The sequence below is a fragment of the Silurus meridionalis genome, chromosome 18 (genome assembly GCF_014805685.1).
Source record: "Silurus meridionalis isolate SWU-2019-XX chromosome 18, ASM1480568v1, whole genome shotgun sequence".
Classification (NCBI taxonomy): domain Eukaryota; kingdom Metazoa; phylum Chordata; class Actinopteri; order Siluriformes; family Siluridae; genus Silurus; species Silurus meridionalis.
This window is the reverse complement of record NC_060901.1, coordinates 19,717,397-19,738,768: the sequence shown is the minus strand read 5'-3', so window position 1 is coordinate 19,738,768 and position 21,372 is coordinate 19,717,397. Positions and strand designations below refer to the sequence as shown.

Sequence of the window (21,372 nt, the reverse complement as noted above, 5' to 3'; positions counted from 1 at the left end):
CCTCATGGCTGAGTTTTTGTTTTGATCTACGTCTTTTTTTTATATAGACAGGTATGTGTGTGTGTGTGTGTGTGTGTGTGTGTGTGTGTGTGTGTGTGTGTGTATGTGTGTGTGTGTAATTAAACATCTGCTGAAGCAGGATTGTTTATTTCCTGAGCGGGTCGTTAGGTACCTTGGCAGTATGCGCTATCCTCCCGCAGTGGTCTGTATCCGTCTCTGCAGCTGCAGCAGGCTCCTGCCTCCGAATTCACACACTCCGAGTTCTCCACACATCTACTGCTGAAACCGTCCGCACAGAAATCATGTCCTGCCAGAGAGAAACCACATAAAACACTCTGCAGCATGTGTGTGTGTGTGTGTGTGTGTGTGTGTGTGTGTGTGTGTGTGTGTGTGTGTGTTACCTTGACACACTTTACAGCAGCGGTCTGTGAGGGTTATCTGTTCTGATTCAGGGCAGTTGAGCTCTGGACAGTTTGAGATTTCAAGTCTTCGCATCTTACGGTCCTGCACACACACACACACACACACACACACACACACACACACACACACACACATACACAAACATGAGAAGGATTAAATGTGTTTATATTGTTAGTATTCCAGGCAGCTCCTGCTCACCCTGCACTCATAAAGCAGACAGTTTCCTGTAGAGTCAGGTACGTTCTTCCTTTCCCCTTCCACATACACTCTCCCTCTGAGAACACACACAGCTACACACACACACACACACACACACACACACACACACACACACACACACACACACAGACAGACATGATTAGTTAGTGTCCTATTAAGTTACAGATTTAGTCATTAATCAAAGAGTCATTAACTCTGTTTACTGAAACATGTCGGCACTCAGCTCCACATGAACACTGAATTGTGTGTGTGTGTGTGTGTGTGTGTGTGTGTGTGTGTGTGTGTGTGTATACTCACGCTGACACTCTTTACAGCACGCTCCAGGAATGTAGGCTGGTGCAGTATCTGGAGGACACTGAGGTTCAGGACAGAAGATTCTCTCACACTCAACACTGCCATTCTACAGTTCAGAAGATGCAGAGGAGAAGTCCAGCTCTGTTACGATCAACACTTCTAACCTTCTGCTTTACTTCAGAGGATGAAAGAGCTTTTATTTTATAGAAACCTCACGAAAACTTCGTACCAAACACGTGCAGTTCCTGCAGCCGTCTATCCAGACATCCTCGTCTCTGTAAATCTCTCCGTCTAGGGAACAGGTCTTCTCACAGTAACAGCCATCCAGAGTCTTCATTCGTTCTTCTGCACGAGCAAGCTGCAAACACACACACACACACACACACACACACACACACACACACACACACACACACACACACACACACACACACACACACAAACACACATTTTAGACTTTATGCTGCTCTCAGGATGAGAGCAACACTGAAAACATAAGAATGAGCCCCAGTTTCCTGTTTTAACTTGAAAAATGACAAAAATGTAATTTCTATCTGCTATTATCTCTAGATAGAAACATTTGTGATGAACAACACACACACACACACACACACACACACACAATCACACACACACACACACACACACAGACACACACACACACACACACACACATGAGAAGGATTAAATGTGTGTTTATATTGTTAGTATTCCAGGCAGCTCCTGCTCACTCACTCTGCTTTTCAATTATCGTCCTTCAGCTTTACAATCTGGAGTGACTTTTTTATTCAGATATTCCAGATCATCATCATCATCATCATCATCATCATCATCACAATGAAACCCACCTTCCATTAAAACACACAAGCTAAATGTCCAAAATGCAGCAAAATTCTTGTCTTTCTGCTGTAATACATGACTACATTCGGAATCTTAAACACTCAAAAAAGCAAATACCTTTCCAGATGTTTCAGCAAGGATCTCCTGCAGCTCCATGATCTTCTGTACCAGCCCGTGGAAATCGTTGCAGGTTGGACATGCTGAAACATCAGTGTGGATCAGTGAGGAGCTTGCTGCGTATTTAAAACGAATTGTTGCTTGTTTTAATGTGTTCCATCAGGCAGGTTTATATAACTGTACGATGAGATCAGAAATGTGAGCATGTTTCTTGCACTCACTGCGGTTGAGGTCAGGACACTGTGAGATGTATCCCTGAGACACCAACACCAACTGAACGTCCTGCATTACACCCTGTGAAAAATTCCAGAGATGTTAATAAAAACGTATGAATCGACGGCAGGTGGAAATAACCTTCCTGTAGACTCTTCATTAGCATGCGTCAGGATAAAACTCATACAGAGCTACAGTTAGAAGGCGTCCGTACCTTAAAGAATCCATGGACGTTATTTCTTTGGCCAAGCCACACAGTTGTTCCTGCAGGAATGTCCAGTGATGGTGTCTCTACAATCCTCTCATAAATTCTACAAAGAAAACGTTTGTTTTAAAAGCGTGTTTGCGAAAGATAAAGTCATGTAAATGCGACGTCTTCATCTCCCCCACCTGCTGCAGTCCACGTAGAGCACCAGCTGAGTAGTGCTGAGCGTCAGTGCCACTCTGTGCCAGCGGGCATCTGCCAGGTTGTAGGGGAAAATCTCAGTGCGGTTCTGCTGTTCTGCCATCCAGTAGTGCAGGCGGATTTCACTGCGCTGACCGTTGCTCTCCAGCTCCAGATACCTGCTCAATACAAGGAACACATTAAAGTCTTATCTCTTTAATAATCAGTACACATCAGGATTCTGCACTGTGGATCAAAGAGATAACAGTAAAATCACCCAATTGGTTTGAGCTTCCATTCACATATAAGAATCTCAGAAATACACACTTACAATCACAGTGATAATCACTCTTTACAACTGTGATAAGCAGAAAACCATCTCAGAATTCTGAAAACATGCAACCTCAAGGTGGGTGAGCTACAACATCAGAAGACCACATCAGGTTCCTCTCCTGTCAGCAAAAGAACAGGAATCTGACTCACACAATTGGACAGGTGAAGACCGGAAAAAGACCAGGTGGGATTATGTATCTGAGCTGACAGTGATGGCTCTCTGGGATTTTTGGACTTATTGAGTGTGAACACCAACGGATTCCAATGCAAACAAAGCACTCCAGCGCTTTTACCTGTTTACTGTAAAAGTGAAATAGTACAGAAATAACACACCTGGGAATTCCTTTACACACCTGGGAATTCCTTTACACACCTGGAAATTCCTTTACAGGTGTTTTCACTGTGGCTGTTTAAAGCCATTGGAACTCACTTTATGTATCTGGAGCAAAACATTATTATAATTATTACATATTATTTTTTTATTATGTATCTTTATTGGTTATATTTGTTGTTTGATCTTCTTATGTGTCTCCAAAAATCCTAAACATTTTCACTTGGAATTGATTTGTAGATTTTCCAAGCTGTGAACGGAACTAAAAAAGGAAGTAAAAGTAATCAGCTGGTGGTAAACGTGATTAATGAGGCATTGATTAACAGGTCATACACACATGGTTTCCTTCACCACAGAAACATCAATGAGAGCAGTTTCAGGCCTGTGATTGCAGTGACAAAGAATAAAAATGACAGGTCAAGAAGAACGGCAAGACCTGGAGAATCATTAACATAAACCCATTTCGAGACTCTGGCCATCTTTCCAGCTCTAAAACCTCAGTGTGGAACCAATCATTAGAACACATATATCCACCTGGTCATTAAACTCTCACGCTCTCTAACTGTGGGTGTGGATTATTACATCTGCATGGATTTTTTTATTGATCTGCCAATCTGTCATTATGACAGCAAAGACCCCTGCGATCAGATATTCAGGCAAAAGAAAATGATCTATCCATCAAACATGACAATTAACAGTTCTCTTCCAATCATTACCCCTCGCTTTATCATCTCAACTCTTTATCACTTCACCCCATTAACATCCCACACTTTTAACATCTCACCCCATTAACATCTCACACTTTTAACATCTCACCCCATTATCATCTCACACTTTTAACATCTCACCCCATTATCATCTCACACTTTTAACATCTCACCTTTTATCATCTCACACTTTTAACATCTCACACTTTTAACATCTCACCTTTTATCATCTCACCCCTTTCTCACCTCACCCCATTATCATCTCACACTTTTAACATCTCACCCCATTATCATCTCACACTTTTAACATCTCACCCCATTATCATCCCACACTTTTAACATCTCACCCCATTAACATCTCACACTTTTAACATCTCACCCCATTATCATCTCACACTTTTAACATCTCACCTTTTATCATCTCACACTTTTAACATCTCACACTTTTAACATCTCACCTTTTATCATCTCACCCCTTTCTCACCTCACCCCATTATCATCTCACACTTTTAACATCTCACCCCATTATCATCTCACACTTTTAACATCTCACCCCATTATCATCCCACACTTTTAACATCTCACCCCATTAACATCTCACACTTTTAACATCTCACCCCATTATCATCTCACTTTTAACATCTCACCTTTTATCACCTCACCTTTTATCATCTCACACTTTTAACATCTCACCCTTTATCATCTCACACTTTTAACATCTCACCCCATTAACATCTCACACTTTTAACATCTCACCCCATTATCATCTCACACTTTTAACATCTCACCCCATTATCATCTCACACTTTTAACATCTCACACTTTTAACATCTCACCCTTTATCATCTCACCTTTTATCACCTCACCCCATTATCATCTCACACTTTTAACATCTTACCCCTTTATCATCTCACCTTTTATCACATCACCCTTTATCACCTCACCCTTTATCATCTCACCTTTTATCATCTCACCCTTTATCATCTCACCGTTTTATCACATCACCCTTTATCACCTCATCCTTTTATCATCTCACCCTTTATCATCTCACTCTTTATCATCTCACACTTTTAAGATCTCAACCCTTTATCATCTCACACTTTTAACATCTCACCCTTGTATTATCTCACCCTTTATCATCTCACCCTTTATCATCTCACCCTTTATCATCTCACCGTTTTATCACATCATCCCTTTATCACCTCACTCATTTATTAACTCACCCTTTATCATCTGACCCTTTATCATCTCACCTTTTATCAACTCACCCTTTATCATCTGACCCTTTTGTCATCTCACCCTTTATCATCTCACCCTTCATCATCTCACCCTTTTGTCATCTCACCCTTTATCATCTCACCGCTTTATCACCTCACCCCTTTACCATCTCACCCCTTTACCATCTCACCCCTTTATCATCTCACCCTTTTATCATCTCACGCTTTTATCACCTCACGCTTTTATCACCTCACCCTTTATCACCTCCCCTTTATCACCTCACCCTTTATCACCTCATCCTTTATCACCTCACCCCTTTTATCACCTCATCCTTTATCACCTCACCCCTTTATCACCTCATCCTTTTATCAGCTCATTATAAACATATTTTATAAATCCCTAAGCTGCTGTGTTATGTTCATGTAGACCTTAAAGTCGAAGCAAAGAAATGTCACTGGATCCAAATCAGAGTCATTTCACACGCACACACACACACACACACACACACACACACACACACACACACACACATGTATCATGTTTAATTATCATTATTATTATTTATATTATTATTATTATTATTAATTATTTAAACAGATTCTGAAAAAACAGCTCTGTCAGCATGAGCTATAAATTCCGACTCTAGTTCCTCCACTTTATCTACATCACTTCAGTTCATTATTGGTTACATTTAATATATTGCTTTTGCTTGTGTAATATTTGTTTGTGATTGTCTGCGTTATGGTCTAACACGTGCCGTACGCTCCATAGGCAGTATGTAAAGATCCTGTGGATGCTTCACCCTGGGCTTGATGTTCATGAACGCTCCATGCCTGGCTGTAAGAATGTGAGTGCTGTAACAGTGTACCTCCAATTCATATCTATTTATTTTATATTGCATTCAGAATAATGTATTAATAATCCGTTCAGTTGGTCTTCAGCTGATATTTTAGAGCTTGTATCTGATCTCTTTAGTCTCTTCTACAAACCCAATATAAGACAAAGAGAACGTGTCTACTTGTAGGACGTGTTTATGCGGAAATATTGAAAATACGAAAGGTTTCACAAACGTTTAATTCCTGCTCGGTGTGCTTGTTGTAGGGGTTATGATGAATGTGTATGCAGTCTCTCTGTGAATGTGCAGTGAGGAGGCTGGTGACCTCACAGATCAGCCTCAGAACTGCAGTTTAGTTGGAGTTGTTTCCAAATCAAATGCCTCCTCCGTAACAAGTAGGTTGGATAAGTTGCCCTTCCTGGACCAAATGCTGCTTCTTTGCAATTATATTGAGATTAGAATCTTTTTAACTCTAAACACTGTCAGCATGTCTGGTGAAATAACGTGGACTGTGAAAGCAGCTGATACCCTCAGTGTAAATGTGGAGTGGATCACTGATCGCTTCTCCAGCACTGGATTTTGCTCTTGAGTGATCTGAAAGCTCTGATGTATACTCATGTGTACAAAAGCATTAATACTGACAGCGGTATTACAGCATTGTGACACAATATAAATAATCTCATATCTTCAACGTAAATCTCAGCATGTGGGGGTCCGTACAGCTGAGAAGATTCGTTAATGAACGGCAAGACCTGGAGAATCATTAACATAAACCCATTTCGAGACTCTGGCCATCTTTCCAGCTCTAAAACCTCAGTGTGGAACCAATCATTAGAACACATATATCCACCTGGTCATTAAACTCTCACGCTCTCTAACTGTGGGTGTGGATTATTACATCTGCATGGATTTTTTTATTGATCTGCCAATCTGTCATTATGACAGCAAAGACCCCTGCAATCAGATATTCAGGCAAAAGAAAATGATCTATCCATCAAACATGACAATTAACAGTTCTCTTCCAATCATTACCCCTCGCTTTATCATCTCAACTCTTTATCACTTCACCCCATTAACATCCCACACTTTTAACATCTCACCCCATTAACATCTCACACTTTTAACATCTCACCCCATTATCATCTCACACTTTTAACATCTCACCCCATTATCATCTCACACTTTTAACATCTCACCCCATTATCATCCCACACTTTTAACATCTCACCCCATTATCATCCCACACTTTTAACATCTCACCCCATTAACATCTCACACTTTTAACATCTCACCCCATTATCATCTCACACTTTTAACATCTCACCCATTATCATCTCACACTTTTAACATCTCACCCCATTAACATCTCACACTTTTAACATCTCACCCCATTATCATCTCACACTTTTAACATCTCACCCCATTATCATCTCACACTTTTAACATCTCACACTTTTAACATCTCACCCTTTATCATCTCACCCTTTCTCACCTCACCCCATTTCATCTCACACTTTTAACATCTCACCCCATTATCATCTCACACTTTTAACATCTCACCCCATTATCATCCCACACTTTTAACATCTCACCCCATTAACATCTCACACTTTTAACATCTCACCCCATTATCATCTCACACTTTTAACATCTCACCCCATTATCATCTCACACTTTTAACATCTCACCCATTATCATCTCACACTTTTAACATCTCACCCCATTAACATCTCACACTTTTAACATCTCACCCCATTATCATCTCACACTTTTAACATCTCACCCCATTATCATCTCACACTTTTAACATCTCACACTTTTAACATCTCACCCTTTATCATCTCACCCTTTCTCACCTCACCCCATTATCATCTCACACTTTTAACATCTTACCCTTTATCATCTCATCGCTTTATCACATCACCCTTTTATCACCTCACCCTTTATCATCTCACACTTTTAACATCTCACCCTTTATCATCTCACCGTTTTATCACATCACCCTTTTATCACCTCATCCTTTTATCATCTCACCCTTTATCATCTCACTCTTTTATCATCTCACACTTTTAAGATCTCAACCCTTTATCATCTCACACTTTTAACATCTCACCTTGTATTATCTCACCCTTTATCATCTCACCCTTTATCATCTCACCCTTTATCATCTCACCTTTTATCATCTCACCCTTTATCATCTCACCGTTTTATCACATCATCCCTTTATCACCTCACTCATTTATTAACTCACCCCTTTATCATCTGACCCTTTATCATCTCACCCTTTTATCAACTCACCCCTTTATCATCTGACCCTTTTGTCATCTCACCCTTTATCATCTCACCCTTCATCATCTCACCCTTTTGTCATCTCACCCTTTATCATCTCACCGCTTTATCACCTCACCCCTTTACCATCTCACCCTTTATCATCTCACCCTTTATCATCTCACCCTTTATCATCTCACGCTTTTATCACCTCACGCTTTTATCACCTCACCCCTTTATCACCTCCCCCCTTTATCACCTCACCCCTTTATCACCTCATCCTTTATCACCTCACCCCTTTATCACCTCATCCTTTATCACCTCACCCCTTTATCACCTCATCCTTTTATCAGCTCATTATAAACATATTTTATAAATCCCTAAGCTGCTGTGTTATGTTCATGTAGACCTTAAAGTCGAAGCAAAGAAATGTCACTGGATCCAAATCAGAGTCATTTCACACGCACACACACACACACACACACACACACACACACACACATGTATCATGTTTAATTATCATTATTATTATTTATATTATTATTATTATTATTAATTATTTAAACAGATTCTGAAAAAACAGCTCTGTCAGCATGAGCTATAAATACTCTAGTTCCTCCACTTTATCTACATCACTTCAGTTCATTATTGGTTACATTTAATATATTGCTTTTGCTTGTGTAATATTTGTTTGTGATTGTCTGCGTTATGGTCTAACACGTGCCGTACGCTCCATAGGCAGTATGTAAAGATCCTGTGGATGCTTCACCCTGGGCTTGATGTTCATGAACGCTCCATGCCTGGCCGTAAGAATGTGAGTGCTGTAACAGTGTACCTCCAATTCATATCTATTTATTTTATATTGCATTCAGAATAATGTATTAATAATCCGTTCAGTTGGTCTTCAGCTGATATTTTAGAGCTTGTATCTGATCTCTTTAGTCTCTTCTACAAACCCAATATAAGACAAAGAGAACGTGTCTACTTGTAGGACGTGTTTATGCGGAAATATTGAAAATACGAAAGGTTTCACAAACGTTTAATTCCTGCTCGGTGTGCTTGTTGTAGGGGTTATGATGAATGTGTATGCAGTCTCTCTGTGAATGTGCAGTGAGGAGGCTGGTGACCTCAAAGATCAGCCTCAGAACTGCAGTTTAGTTGGAGTTGTTTCCAAATCAAATGCCTCCTCCGTAACAAGTAGGTTGGATAAGTTGCCCTTCCTGGACCAAATGCTGCTTCTTTGCAATTATATTGAGATTAGAATCTTTTTAACTCTAAACACTGTCAGCATGTCTGGTGAAATAACGTGGACTGTGAAAGCAGCTGATACCCTCAGTGTAAATGTGGAGGGGATCACTGATCGCTTCTCCAGCACTGGATTTTGCTCTTGAGTGATCTGAAAGCTCTGATGTATACTCATGTGTACAAAAGCATTAATACTGACAGCGGTATTACAGCATTGTGACACAATATAAATAATCTCATATCTTCAACGTAAATCTCAGCATGTGGAGGTCCGTACAGCTGAGAAGATTCGTTTTTTTTTTTTTTTTTTTTTATCACAGCTGGGACTTTATAAAGGCAGAACCTGTTGTAATGAATGGAGCTAGCTAATGCGCTAGCTAACACTGTACACTAGCAGTGGTCTAATTGTGTTTTTTTAGCATTACAGAAACCAGCTAAATCTAAACAGTGCTGGATTTATCAATAACTGATTAATTAATAGTTTACTCATTATTGCATTAATGAATAACAAGAAATGTATATATATTTGTTAGCGTGCTGCTACACATGCACTCGTTTATTTATAATAAGATCTTACTGCTTAAGGATTTTTTAATACTGTACATCAGAAACTGTATTTGTAGGTGTTTGAGTTTCTGTAGGACTGCAGGTGCTTTGCTATAATCAGGATATTTTTTGACAGCTTCCCCTTCCATTGATCTGATTTCAGTGCAGCATGTACCTTTGTTCTCCATGATGGATGGAGAGCAACACACCCGAGTTGAATTTCTCTTGTTTGAGTGTCAGCAGCAGGGTGATCTCCTCTCTGCCTCTGAGCTTCTGCAGAATTCGCTCTGCAACTCCTGCTGAGGCTCGTACACTTCTCCTCGTCCCTGACAGAGAGAGAGAGAGAGAGAGAGAGAGAGAGAGAGAGAGAGAGAGAGAGAGAGAGAGAAAAGGATCAACAATGCAGTTTATAGCACAAATGCAAAAAATAGAATAGTATGAGAAAAGATCTCACTTATACTACAGTAATTTGAAAACTGTTTGCATTAATCTTTGAATAAGCAATAAAGTTTTATATAAACCATGAAGTCATGATTGAGAAATGTAATATCTACATGGCTCCAGGGTCTGAAGTTTCCTCTAAACTCACAACCTAAAAAAGAATCCTAACTGGTACCAGAACTTGCACCTACATCTGAATGATTGTTCCTGTGATCTTTAGAAATAGTAGAGGAATTGGATATTGGTGAATTTGGGATGTAGGTTTTATTTAGAACATGAGATGTTATTACTGCAGTGTTGAATAGATGAGTGTGAATTTCTCAGCAGGACACGACGGCGCTGCTTTCCTGCATTTCAATGAGCTGAATTTAAACTTGGGTTCGAATGGAGGTGGATGTGTTCTGTAAGGTGCATTAATAACCCCATCTCAGATATGCTCTCACTGTGACGTGACCTTGATGCAGAGGACAACAATGGCATGGTGATTGTAGCTGCTCTCAGCTCCATCTTACACTGGCTCAAGATTTGTTCAATTTTATTCCACATTTCATTGATTATTAACTGAGAATGTCCACTAGATCCACTAGATTTTGGGGTGTTTTGGTGATTGTTTATGTATGAGAGCATTATTGAGATCAGACTCTGATGTTGAGGAGGTAAGGAGATCTGGTGTTCACTCAGGGTTCCAGTTCCAGTTGAAGAATTAAGGATAGTCAGGGCTTTGTGCAAGACACTTCCAGTTCATCCTCCACACACTGTGTCTTCCTGGAGTTCGCTTTGCGTGCACGACAATGCATAACGCAGACACGTGCATACGGCTGCACTTCCTGGAAACAGTGTACACTGACGTCGCAGTTATTCAGTAGATAACTTCATTCAGTACAAATAAAAACACTAATGAAATAAAAAAAAGCCTGATGCTCAAAGTGAATATCATTTCAGAGCACCGCTTGACTTTACAGAACATTTGTGGAAGAGCAGTGACTCATAATGGCACATCTGCTGTCACTCAGATGGCGATGGGTTTCCTTTTGAGTCTCTTTCCACATCTCTTCCTCGCATCGTCCCAGTGAGCTTCATCTCACCACTGTCACCTCATTACGGCTAAATGCAAGTCCATACTCAGATTTCTGCAAGGCTCCTTCGTGTCCACTGTTAAACTGGTTATATAATAAAACTGAACTGAATTGTTTGTTCTTGTAGGATGGAGCTTTAATACAAAAGACTGACAGCTTGGATGCAGTACTGAGGGCTGATGCTTGAACAGTGAAGAGTTTAGAAGAAGGAAGTACAGCAGATGGACAGCTATCCTTAGCAGCTTTGGGCTCTGAGGAGCTTTGATAAATGCTATGGAGAAAATCTGAATGTATGACTCACTGTCCAAATGGTTATGCTCTAAAAATCAGCACCACACACAAAGAAATCCACATTCTAGCATTCAAACATTTTATTTATTTATTAAAGAAAATCTACATGATATAACAAAATGGGATTTACATTCAGTCCAACTCTAATACCAGTAAAACCATTAAAAATTAAGATTTCTGGTGATAAATGAATATAAATCACTCCCTTTATTGTAATTACACTTGTTTTTTGGTCATGATTTTTTCGTCTCTCCACCTATAAAGCACTCATCTCAACCCTATTAAACTCCTTTAAGATGAATGTGAACGCTGACTGCACCCCAGGTCTCCTCACCTTCATCACTACCTGACTTTACTTGTAGCTGAATGAGCACAAATCTCCACACATCTAACAGAACATCTTCCCAGAAAAGTGGAGCTCATTATAACAGTAAATGAGGATTAAATGTGGAACGAGATGATTAAAAAGATCCACATACCAATCTTATGCTCAGGTGTCCACAAACTTTGGTCTATATAGTGTGTATACATTACTCTCTACATTCAATATAATGGTTCTCATATACTGTTTATGGAGATCTGACCATCACTACACACACCATGAAACAGAGAAACTGTAATCAGGTCATGTGTTTATCTGAACTGATCGAATCTAAAGGCTGCGTTTTTGCACCTTCTGCCAGCTGCTGATATCAACCAGGTACATCCACTGAAACGATGTGAGAGAGGAGAGAAGAAGAGAACGAAAGATGCTTACTGTTCCCTCTCACACACACACACACACACACACACACACACACACACACACACACACACACAGGAGAATGATCTTCTGCTCATTATTTACATTCTGCCCTAATAAGCCTGTAAACTGAATGAAATGAGGAGCCGAATCTAATCTATTTGTTCAGACAGACAGACAGACAGGAGAAAAGACTTTGCCCAGTTGTCTCTGAGTAAACTCATCATTACTTTACAGCTGTAAAGAAGCATGCTGTTGTTGTGACCTTCGCATTCAGTCGATTCATTAAAAAATCATGTTTGCACTTTTCAATTATTAATAATTGTCTTTTCCCCTGAATGCAGAACAGTTATCTCAGTGTTTTTTGTGGATTATAGCTCATGCTAGCTATCGGTCATAAAGCCTGCTAGCGTGAGATGAGCTGTGAAGTGTCTGTGTGCTAAAACATCCCAAACACCAATGAGAAGGTTGAACCACTGTTGGCAGATTTGAGACTGAAATCTTCTGCAGTCATGAGAATTTGATCTGCAGCTTAGTCACTTATTTATAATCCTTAAAAAATGCATTACAATCCAACAAGAGACATTTATTATGTTTACTTGGTCAAATTTACAATTTAGACAAATGCTACAGTACCAAGTTGCAGCAGTGGTGTTATTCAGGTTCAGGAGTTGAGCATGTTCTAAAAGCACCAACTAAAAAGTCATCAACATCATTGTTTTTACTGAAGTCCCTGAAGGAGGATGGGAATAAAAATCACCCTGGAAAATTCTGGTCTAAAATCGTTATCACTGGAGGAAACCACTTATTCTGTAACGTGTCAACGTGCCACTCATTCTGTAACGTGTCAACGTGCCACTTATTCTGTAACGTGTCAACGTGCCACTTATTCTGTAACGTGTCAACGTGCCACTTATTCTGTAACGTGTCAATCAGTTCAACTTTTTCACTTTTTACAACAACAATAATCTGAAAATGGGACCAATGATCTAAACCATATTGTATACTTGTGTCAAGTCCCAGCATTTAGAGAACTCCAGGTCTGAGCAGACACACACACACACACGCACACACACCACCATTTTAAATAGACTTTCATTCATTCACAATTTGCTAGATATACTTGAGTTCTCATCTTCTCACACCAGATCCTACAGCCTGCTGATTTCTCTGTTCAGCGTAATGTTAACACCTGTGGACCACAGGCAGGTGTGTATTAAAGATCATTAGAATGAGAGTCATGTGACCTTTATTCCCAAATAACTAGTTCATATTAGTTAGAAAAGAACACATGCAGCATCTCTGAGTGTGATTTCACACCTGTGAGAGCTAATGGGAGTAAAATACACTTGGTTCTGTATTACAATGTGCATCTACTGTACGAATAAACAGAAAACGAGTTGGCAGAAGGTGTGTGATGTTGGTATGTGATTCCACCATTCGAATCCAGATTTTTTTTGTCAATCCAAACATGGCACTTGTGCAGCATTTCTTCTGAGTCATTTGGCTCGGTTTGTATCTCATCACTCAGTTTGGCAGCTCACCATAATCTACAGAAAAATGTGGCCCAAAATCAAAATACATGTCATGATTGGATCAGAACCTGCAGTCGGGTGACACTGCTATAGAACCATGCTGGAGTAGAATGGGTAGTAGACCTTCTGAGCAAGGTCAGGGTCTATGTGTGTGTGTGTGTGTGTGTGTGTGTCTTAGGTAAGACTGTACAGTTGAAATTGATGCTCAGCAAAAGAATGAAGCAGGTAACAATGCAGACCATCACAATCACAGAATACACCATACAATACATCATCACTGTCCACTAAACTACTCTCAAGATATTATTTCCACCACAGTGATGTTTCTTTAGTCCAACCACAGTCTCCATTTCTTCCCTGGTGTTTGTGGTTTATAGTCATTCAGTTCCACAAACAAAGGGAAAATATAAAGCAAGTCTGGGAGGAAGGAATGAGCTGAGAACACACTGATGTTGATGATAGAATAAAAGTCTGCGCTTGAAGGGATGTGGGACGGGAAATAATTCCGGAAAAATATCTATCATATATATATATATATATATATATATATATATATATATATATATATATATATATATATATATATATATATGCAATGTTATATGTTTCCCTTATTACCATGCAGTGTGATCCAGTTTCCATGTGATTCAACACAAAGTAATTCAATGGAAAAAATACAATGCTCTGCAATTCTTTACTTTTATGGCATTTTGGCAGACGCCCTTATCCAGAGATCTCGGTGGTGGTGGGATTTGAACTTGTGACCTTCGGATCCCAATTCCAAAACCTTTACCACTGAGTTCCCACCTTCCCACCTGCGGAAAGTTCTCTTTTATTTCTTCCCTCCAGACTTCTAACGCATGGCCTCTTTCACAAACACACCTTTGTGGTGTAAAAATGTAAAAAAGATGAAATAAACCTAGACGTTCTTTTCTTGTTGTGTCTCCAGGAAGTTACAGCTCTGCCTCTGCCATGTCATATTTTATGCGACTCTCAGAACACGCCTCATTCACGTAGCAGCTGCGGTGCAGAGAAAACGCGCTCAAGAACCTGTTTTGAAAATATTAGGCACAAATTATTGGTCACTTTCTAAATAATAAACATGGAGCAAATCTACTTCTTTTGATCTTCTTTCGAATGCTCCAGTTAGGGGGCGCCACAGCGGATTATCCGTCTCCATACCCCCCTGTTCTCTACATCTGCCTCTTTCAAATTTATCACCTGCATGTCTTCTCTCACCACATCTGTAAATAACATCTACTAGTAATTATTTATACATAAAATCGCAAGTGTAAGCAAATACGTTAAAAACGATGCATCGTGAAACAAACTTGAATCTGATGCATTAAATCACAAAACTAGAAAATAGATATATATCACATATATTACATTTTTTAAATATTGAACATTTGAAATCATGTATGCGCATGTCTTTTTTGTTTGTTTGCTTGTTTTACAGTTTGTTTACATTTTTTCTTCAGCTAATTGTGGCTCTGATGGTCTGTGGAACCTGTAGAACCCTGGTGGTGGCTGCATGGTAGTGTGGTCTGCACTCGACTGTCCTGGCGTTTATGACTCACATGTAAAACCAACAGCAACTCGTCAACATTCCTCTCATGAAACTGCACATATTTGCATCTGATAAATAATTCACACACAATTCCAGAGCGAACAAACGTCTCGGCTTCAATTAACATGGAATTAACGAGATATGCACCCTTCATTCTTCCTCCAAACACCACCAAAATAAAGGAAGGTTTACCATGTGTGTGTGTGTGTGTGTGTGTGTGTGTGTGTGTGTGTGTGTGTGCCAGATATTTATTCCCAGCGCCAACTACTGGTCAAATGTTACACTATATTGAACTGTCATTACTGTTTCTCATCCTTAATATTTAACAATATTTTACAGATTTGTCTCAAATCGTTTTGACCCTTTATTTATCTACACCGTTCCTCCTGTCTGAGAACATGCAGCTGATGGAGTCTGGGTGCTCAGGACTCGAGACTTGTAGCTCCTGTGGAACTGATCTTATGTTCCATCACTGTGTTTTATTTTGCTGCTCTGTTCACCTGCAGAATGATGTATAATTTTCTCTCTGGTGTGTAAAAGCAGTCAGTAAATGTAATAATGGATGGACTTGTGAAGCAGCACAGGTGGCTGTTATCCTGTTTACCAGCCTGCCTGCTGTTCAGCTGCTCTTATGATCCATATTTCATGAGAGAGGAAGATTATGTGAAGAGCAGATCTGTGCCATTCCTGAAGCAGCTGCACGCTTAGCCTGGCAGCGTTTCAGCCAGATGTTTGCTGTGGATTGACTATTTCAATGTCATGTTCAAATCTATTTCTGAAATCAAATTGTGACCTTCTATTATACAAAACCCAGAAATCTTTATCAGTGCAAACAAAGTGTATCACAAGGTGAAGGAGACAGCAGACGTTTCATTCGCCAGGTGAATGTCCTGGAGCTTCAGAAACACAAAGATAATAAAAGTCACCAGGTGTGCTGAATCTTAATTATTACATATACTACACTAGAGAAGCTCTTCATTCAGCATTGTAGAGATGCTGGACTCCTGGTGGCCATTAGGCCATTTCTTCCTTTAAACAGGGAAAAATCAGGACTTCCTGATTTTTCAATAACACTGTCGTTACTGTAGGTTACAGGATTGTAGAGTCATGTGACAGTTATGAGATTCATGGATGGTTTATTTGTTTAAAAGCATAGTCATGAGAAGCTCAGGGGGAACAGAGATCTGAAACGTACAGCTTTGTTTGCTGTGTCTACATTGAGAAAACAGTAAAACAATGTTTGGGATATATGAAGAAGAAAACAGCTGGAGATACACGACTTTCACATTACTGCAACCATCAGGAGCAAGCTGGAGATTCTCCTACAAGATCTCAGTACACCACAGAGTCCAGGTTGCTTCTACCAACGTACCTGTCTGTCTGTCTGTCTGTCTGTCTGCCTGTCTGTCTGTCTGCCTGTCTGTCTGTCTGTCTGTCTGTCTGTCTGTCTGTCTGTCTGTAAGACCATGAGGATGAATGATGAACATTGAGGTTAAAGCTGTTCAGGCTTCAGCTGATTGTTTAGTTATTCCTCTGAAAACATCTTCTTCAAACAGTGCTGTTATGAATTATTCAGTAACCTGAACATGAATTATTCAGCAGCTACAGTGACAATAAACAGATAAAGTGTGTAATCATGAGAGTGAGAAATGTTCGTACCTGCTGGACATTTAACACCCAAACCCAAAAAAAAGAGAGGGAAGGGGTGGGGCTTATAAAACGTTACTAAAACTCAGACGTACAGCGGCGCAGCGAATGCACGTACACACAGACCTTTCAGGTACGCAGTGAATAATTTATGGAGATGTCATGTAAAGTAAATGTGTGCAGTTTTCAGGAACATAATGTCTGCAGCACTATGCCTCTGTCCTCTGGCTGATTTTCACCTTATGCATCAGTTTCGCAGCACATTTACAACCCGTAAATACTCAGCATGGCGTGTCTGCTGCACTTCCTGCAGGTTCTCTGAAAGCACATGGTTGTGGTGTTCCATCACTCAGCGTGACGATGAGGCTGTACGCAAAACAAGTCCTGCACAAAACCTTGACCTCCTCAATCGCACTGAACGCATTTGGGATGAACTAGAACATCTCCTCAGCATCAGTGTCTTATCTCACTATGATTTCAAACTGGATGATTCCCACAACCAAACCCCAAAATCTAGTGGAAAGACTTCACAAGAAAAATAAAGAACAACTGTGAAAAACAGGAAAATAAATCAGAATGAGTGATGGTCTGGTGTCCACATACTTGCGGCCAAATCGTGAAATCCATCTTAAGATCATGTTCAGTGGAAATGATTTGTTATGGGTTTTAAGCAGCAGCATTTATTTTCAGAAGATGAAACCCTAATATGTGACTGCAGTGTTTTTGTGGAGTTTAGTAATAAACGAGAGTGAGAAGGAGGCGGAATATAATCGAACTGCAACAGAGTCTCTCTCAGATCCTTAATCAACACTCCTGATCTCCAAACAGCTCAAAAACTCCAGTTCACACTAACCAACAAACCATGGGTCTAACTGATCATCCTGCTCAGATGTTTAGTGTCCAGAATAAAAAGCAGCTCTGTAAATTTACAAATGTAATGAAATTAAATCTTAAACATTTACTGATTGATGCAATTAAAGAATGAGTCGAGGAAGCAGGAAAATCAGGTGATCTTCATGGTCATACTTGGACCATACAAGTACCTATGTGAGAAGCAATCATGCATAATAGACTGATTATTAAATCAGATTATTAAAATTGCAGGATACATAAAAACACTATAATTTCTCATATGCATGTTATTTATTAAACTATTAAATTTTAATGTTAGTCTATATTCTGAGGTTTGTAGAGAAGTTTCTGCTCATGTTCAGGATCAGAATGAAGAGACTGGGATGTGAGTGTATGACTGCGATGAGATGATGGTGAGAAATGGAGATGCACTTGTACAGGAACTCATACCTTTGAAGAGGAATGCAGTGGTGTCCGTGTGGAGCCCCTGCACTGAGGAAACTCCTGCCAAAGATTTCCCGACGTTCAGCTCCTTCAGGATGTCCACGTGCAGAGCAGGATCCAGCTCCACAGCACACACTGTCAAGATGCAGACATGCACATGAGGAACATGCACATCACACCACTACGGAAAAACATAACACTGTAGCCATTGTGAGTCTGGAGCCCAGTTCTTCAGGATGTTCTCATCAGAACCGAGATCTTATTCACTGTATCATTATATAACAGGTGACCGGAAGCGCGATTTCATCCACTCACCTGATCCCAGGACACAGGCGGCAAGCAGAAGCTGGGGTGTAGCCATTGTGGATGACCGGGAGATAAAAAAAATTGATGATGATAATGATGATGATAAAGTCTAGTCCATTTGCTGGTGCGCGAGCGACGAGGCGCGCCTTTACTGAGCACTCCGGAGCGCAAGCGCGCGCACGAGCATCCCAACAGGACAAAAACTTGGTGGAGGAGAACACCAGAAAGGAAGGAATGATGCTACAAAAGACACCATGTGTGGTCCGGGGACAACGCAGTATGTGTTCAGTGTCCGGTTCTCACACACTGAGGGAGGAGGAGAAGAGCTGCAGGTGCACCGCACGGCGTTCCGGCCCGGGAGTGACGGGAGACACACACACACACACACACACACACACACACACACACACACACACACACACACACACACGTCCACTCCTGCCATCTTCCGGTAGACTGAGGGACGTGGTGAAGAAAGCCATAAAATCAGGTGCATTTCCACTGATGGTCCAGTCAAGATTTGTTTATTTCACTTCAGTAGTCCATTACAAACCATCAGCTGTAACCCATTAAAACCACTAAAACAAATCAGTTCTGTGTTTGTTTAAACCATTCAGTCATTATTATCACACCACGCACACACCAGTGTTGGAACCCGGAGACTCAGTGACGTCATAATGGTCTCTAATAGTGTCCAAATAGTGTCCATCAGACACCAACATGTGATTTACACGTTCTCGAATGTGCTCTATTGGCCTTTAATGGTGTCCACTAGACATCACCAATAAAATACAACTAATCATTAGTAAAGTCCCACAGGGTTACATCATTAACACCAATACAATTCACATTATAACCACTACAAGCTCCAAAACCCCCCGAATAATACAAACCCTCACAGAATGTGTGATGACCATGTAACAGTGGTGAACACACATCATGAGTAAATGTATGAATATATACAGCTGTTTATAGGGTTTATAGACACTCGTAATTCTGCCCTGAACATCTTATACTCAGACATCATAGCACAAAAATACCAACGTCAGTGGGTTCATCTCTACTATTAACTTCACAACACAAAAAGAAGTACTCGGTCTGATGTTGCTATGGAATCAGACGTCCGATCTGTGCAATGGCAAAGAGTTTTTCCTTTAGGATTTCTCTTCACTTCTCCATAATCCATGTTATTTCCCACACTATTACCTGCTGAGTGGAAGGAAGCTCCAAACACTGATAATATACATTAATCCTCTGATATTATACACAGGCACTGTAATCATGCATCGATTTATTCTACCTGTAATGTGTAACGTACATCATTAATAAAATAAGAATTTGATATGATGAACATCTGGCCTGATGCAGCTACAACACACACTGAAGAGCATTCGATATGTTGTTCAACTGTTGACTGAAAACACCATCAGAGGAAATTAAGCACACGTCTGTTACCTGCTGATGAGTTTTCAGAGAAAAACACACAGCTCATTGACATTCTGCAACACACACACAGAGAGGGGGTGTGGAGAGAGAGAGAGAGAGAGAGAGAGAGAGAGAGAGAGAGAGAGAGTGATAGATGATGCTGACAGAGCCATTGCCCCCTTTTATTGAACTCTTTAATGATCATATCCACCCCATACTGACCTGCACAGAAATCAGAGGAATGAAATGAAAACAAGACGCTGGTGTTACTGTGGAGAACACGCTGACATACACAAACACCACACACAAGCTCATGAGGAATCACAATGTAGAATAAATCTGCATGGTTCATCTACTGCTTACTCCTTATTGCTGTCAGTAAAAAAAAAAAAGGTATCTGACCTCAATCCAATCTGTATGGAAATATCTGATCTAAGATCAGGTCTTAACACTGTATTTTCTTTTCATCAGATCTTATTATAAATCTTTAGTAGGATTCTGCACATTGAGATTATTGCTGCATCTCCATTATTATTGGAACAATGCAGATGTTACAGATGTGATGTGAGCAGACCAGAAACAAATAACTGTGCTGATGTGAAACGCAAGAATGGCAGAAACACGCGATGTTCGCTATTTAATACACAAATACAACATCTAATAATTAAAGCCCATGTTCAACTTTTACATTTCTCTTTTTATGCACCTTCTGAAAGGTCCATACATAAAGACACCACCTTCCCACAACTATCACATTTCACACTCCGAGACCCCGGAATACCGAATAACCAGTGCAATTACACTTTATGTTTAAAAACAGTGTGGGGAGAGAAATGATATCTACACCCTGACAAGAGAGAGAGAGAGAGAGGGAGAGAGAGAGAGAGAGAGAGAGAGAGAGAGAGAGAGAGAGGAGAGAGAGAGAGAGAGAGAGAGAGAGAGAGAGAGAGAGAGAGAGAGAGAGAGAGAGAGAGAGAGAGAGAGAATTGTGATCTCTAATCACCGGAGTGATCAGCACGCACCCCCGAGCACCTGCTCTTACAGCTCGAGGCATCACAGACAGATGGCA

At 40.3% G+C, this 21,372-nt stretch overlaps 1 protein-coding gene across 2 annotated transcripts in view; it reads right to left on the bottom strand.

The window, feature by feature from the left end:
• The window catches only part of nell2b (neural EGFL like 2b), a 43,689-nt gene extending 24,432 nt beyond the window's left edge, over positions 1-19,257 (bottom strand). Inside the window, exons 1-12 of one of the 2 annotated variants that reach the window (XM_046874389.1) lie at positions 18,888-19,257; positions 18,579-18,707; positions 10,150-10,300; positions 2,497-2,670; positions 2,321-2,417; positions 2,115-2,187; positions 1,894-2,009; positions 1,166-1,294; positions 940-1,042; positions 622-713; positions 402-504; positions 173-307 (exon numbers count right to left, since the gene is read on the bottom strand). In XM_046874389.1, coding sequence (XP_046730345.1) covers positions 173-307; positions 402-504; positions 622-713; positions 940-1,042; positions 1,166-1,294; positions 1,894-2,009; positions 2,115-2,187; positions 2,321-2,417; positions 2,497-2,670; positions 10,150-10,300; positions 18,579-18,707; positions 18,888-18,933 — 1,348 coding nt within the window. In that variant the 5' untranslated portion in view covers positions 18,934-19,257. The remainder of the gene's footprint in view (positions 1-172; positions 308-401; positions 505-621; positions 714-939; positions 1,043-1,165; positions 1,295-1,893; positions 2,010-2,114; positions 2,188-2,320; positions 2,418-2,496; positions 2,671-10,149; positions 10,301-18,578; positions 18,708-18,887) is intronic. The other variant, XM_046874390.1, reaches the window with a different exon arrangement.
• Between the last annotated feature and the right edge of the window lie 2,115 nt (positions 19,258-21,372).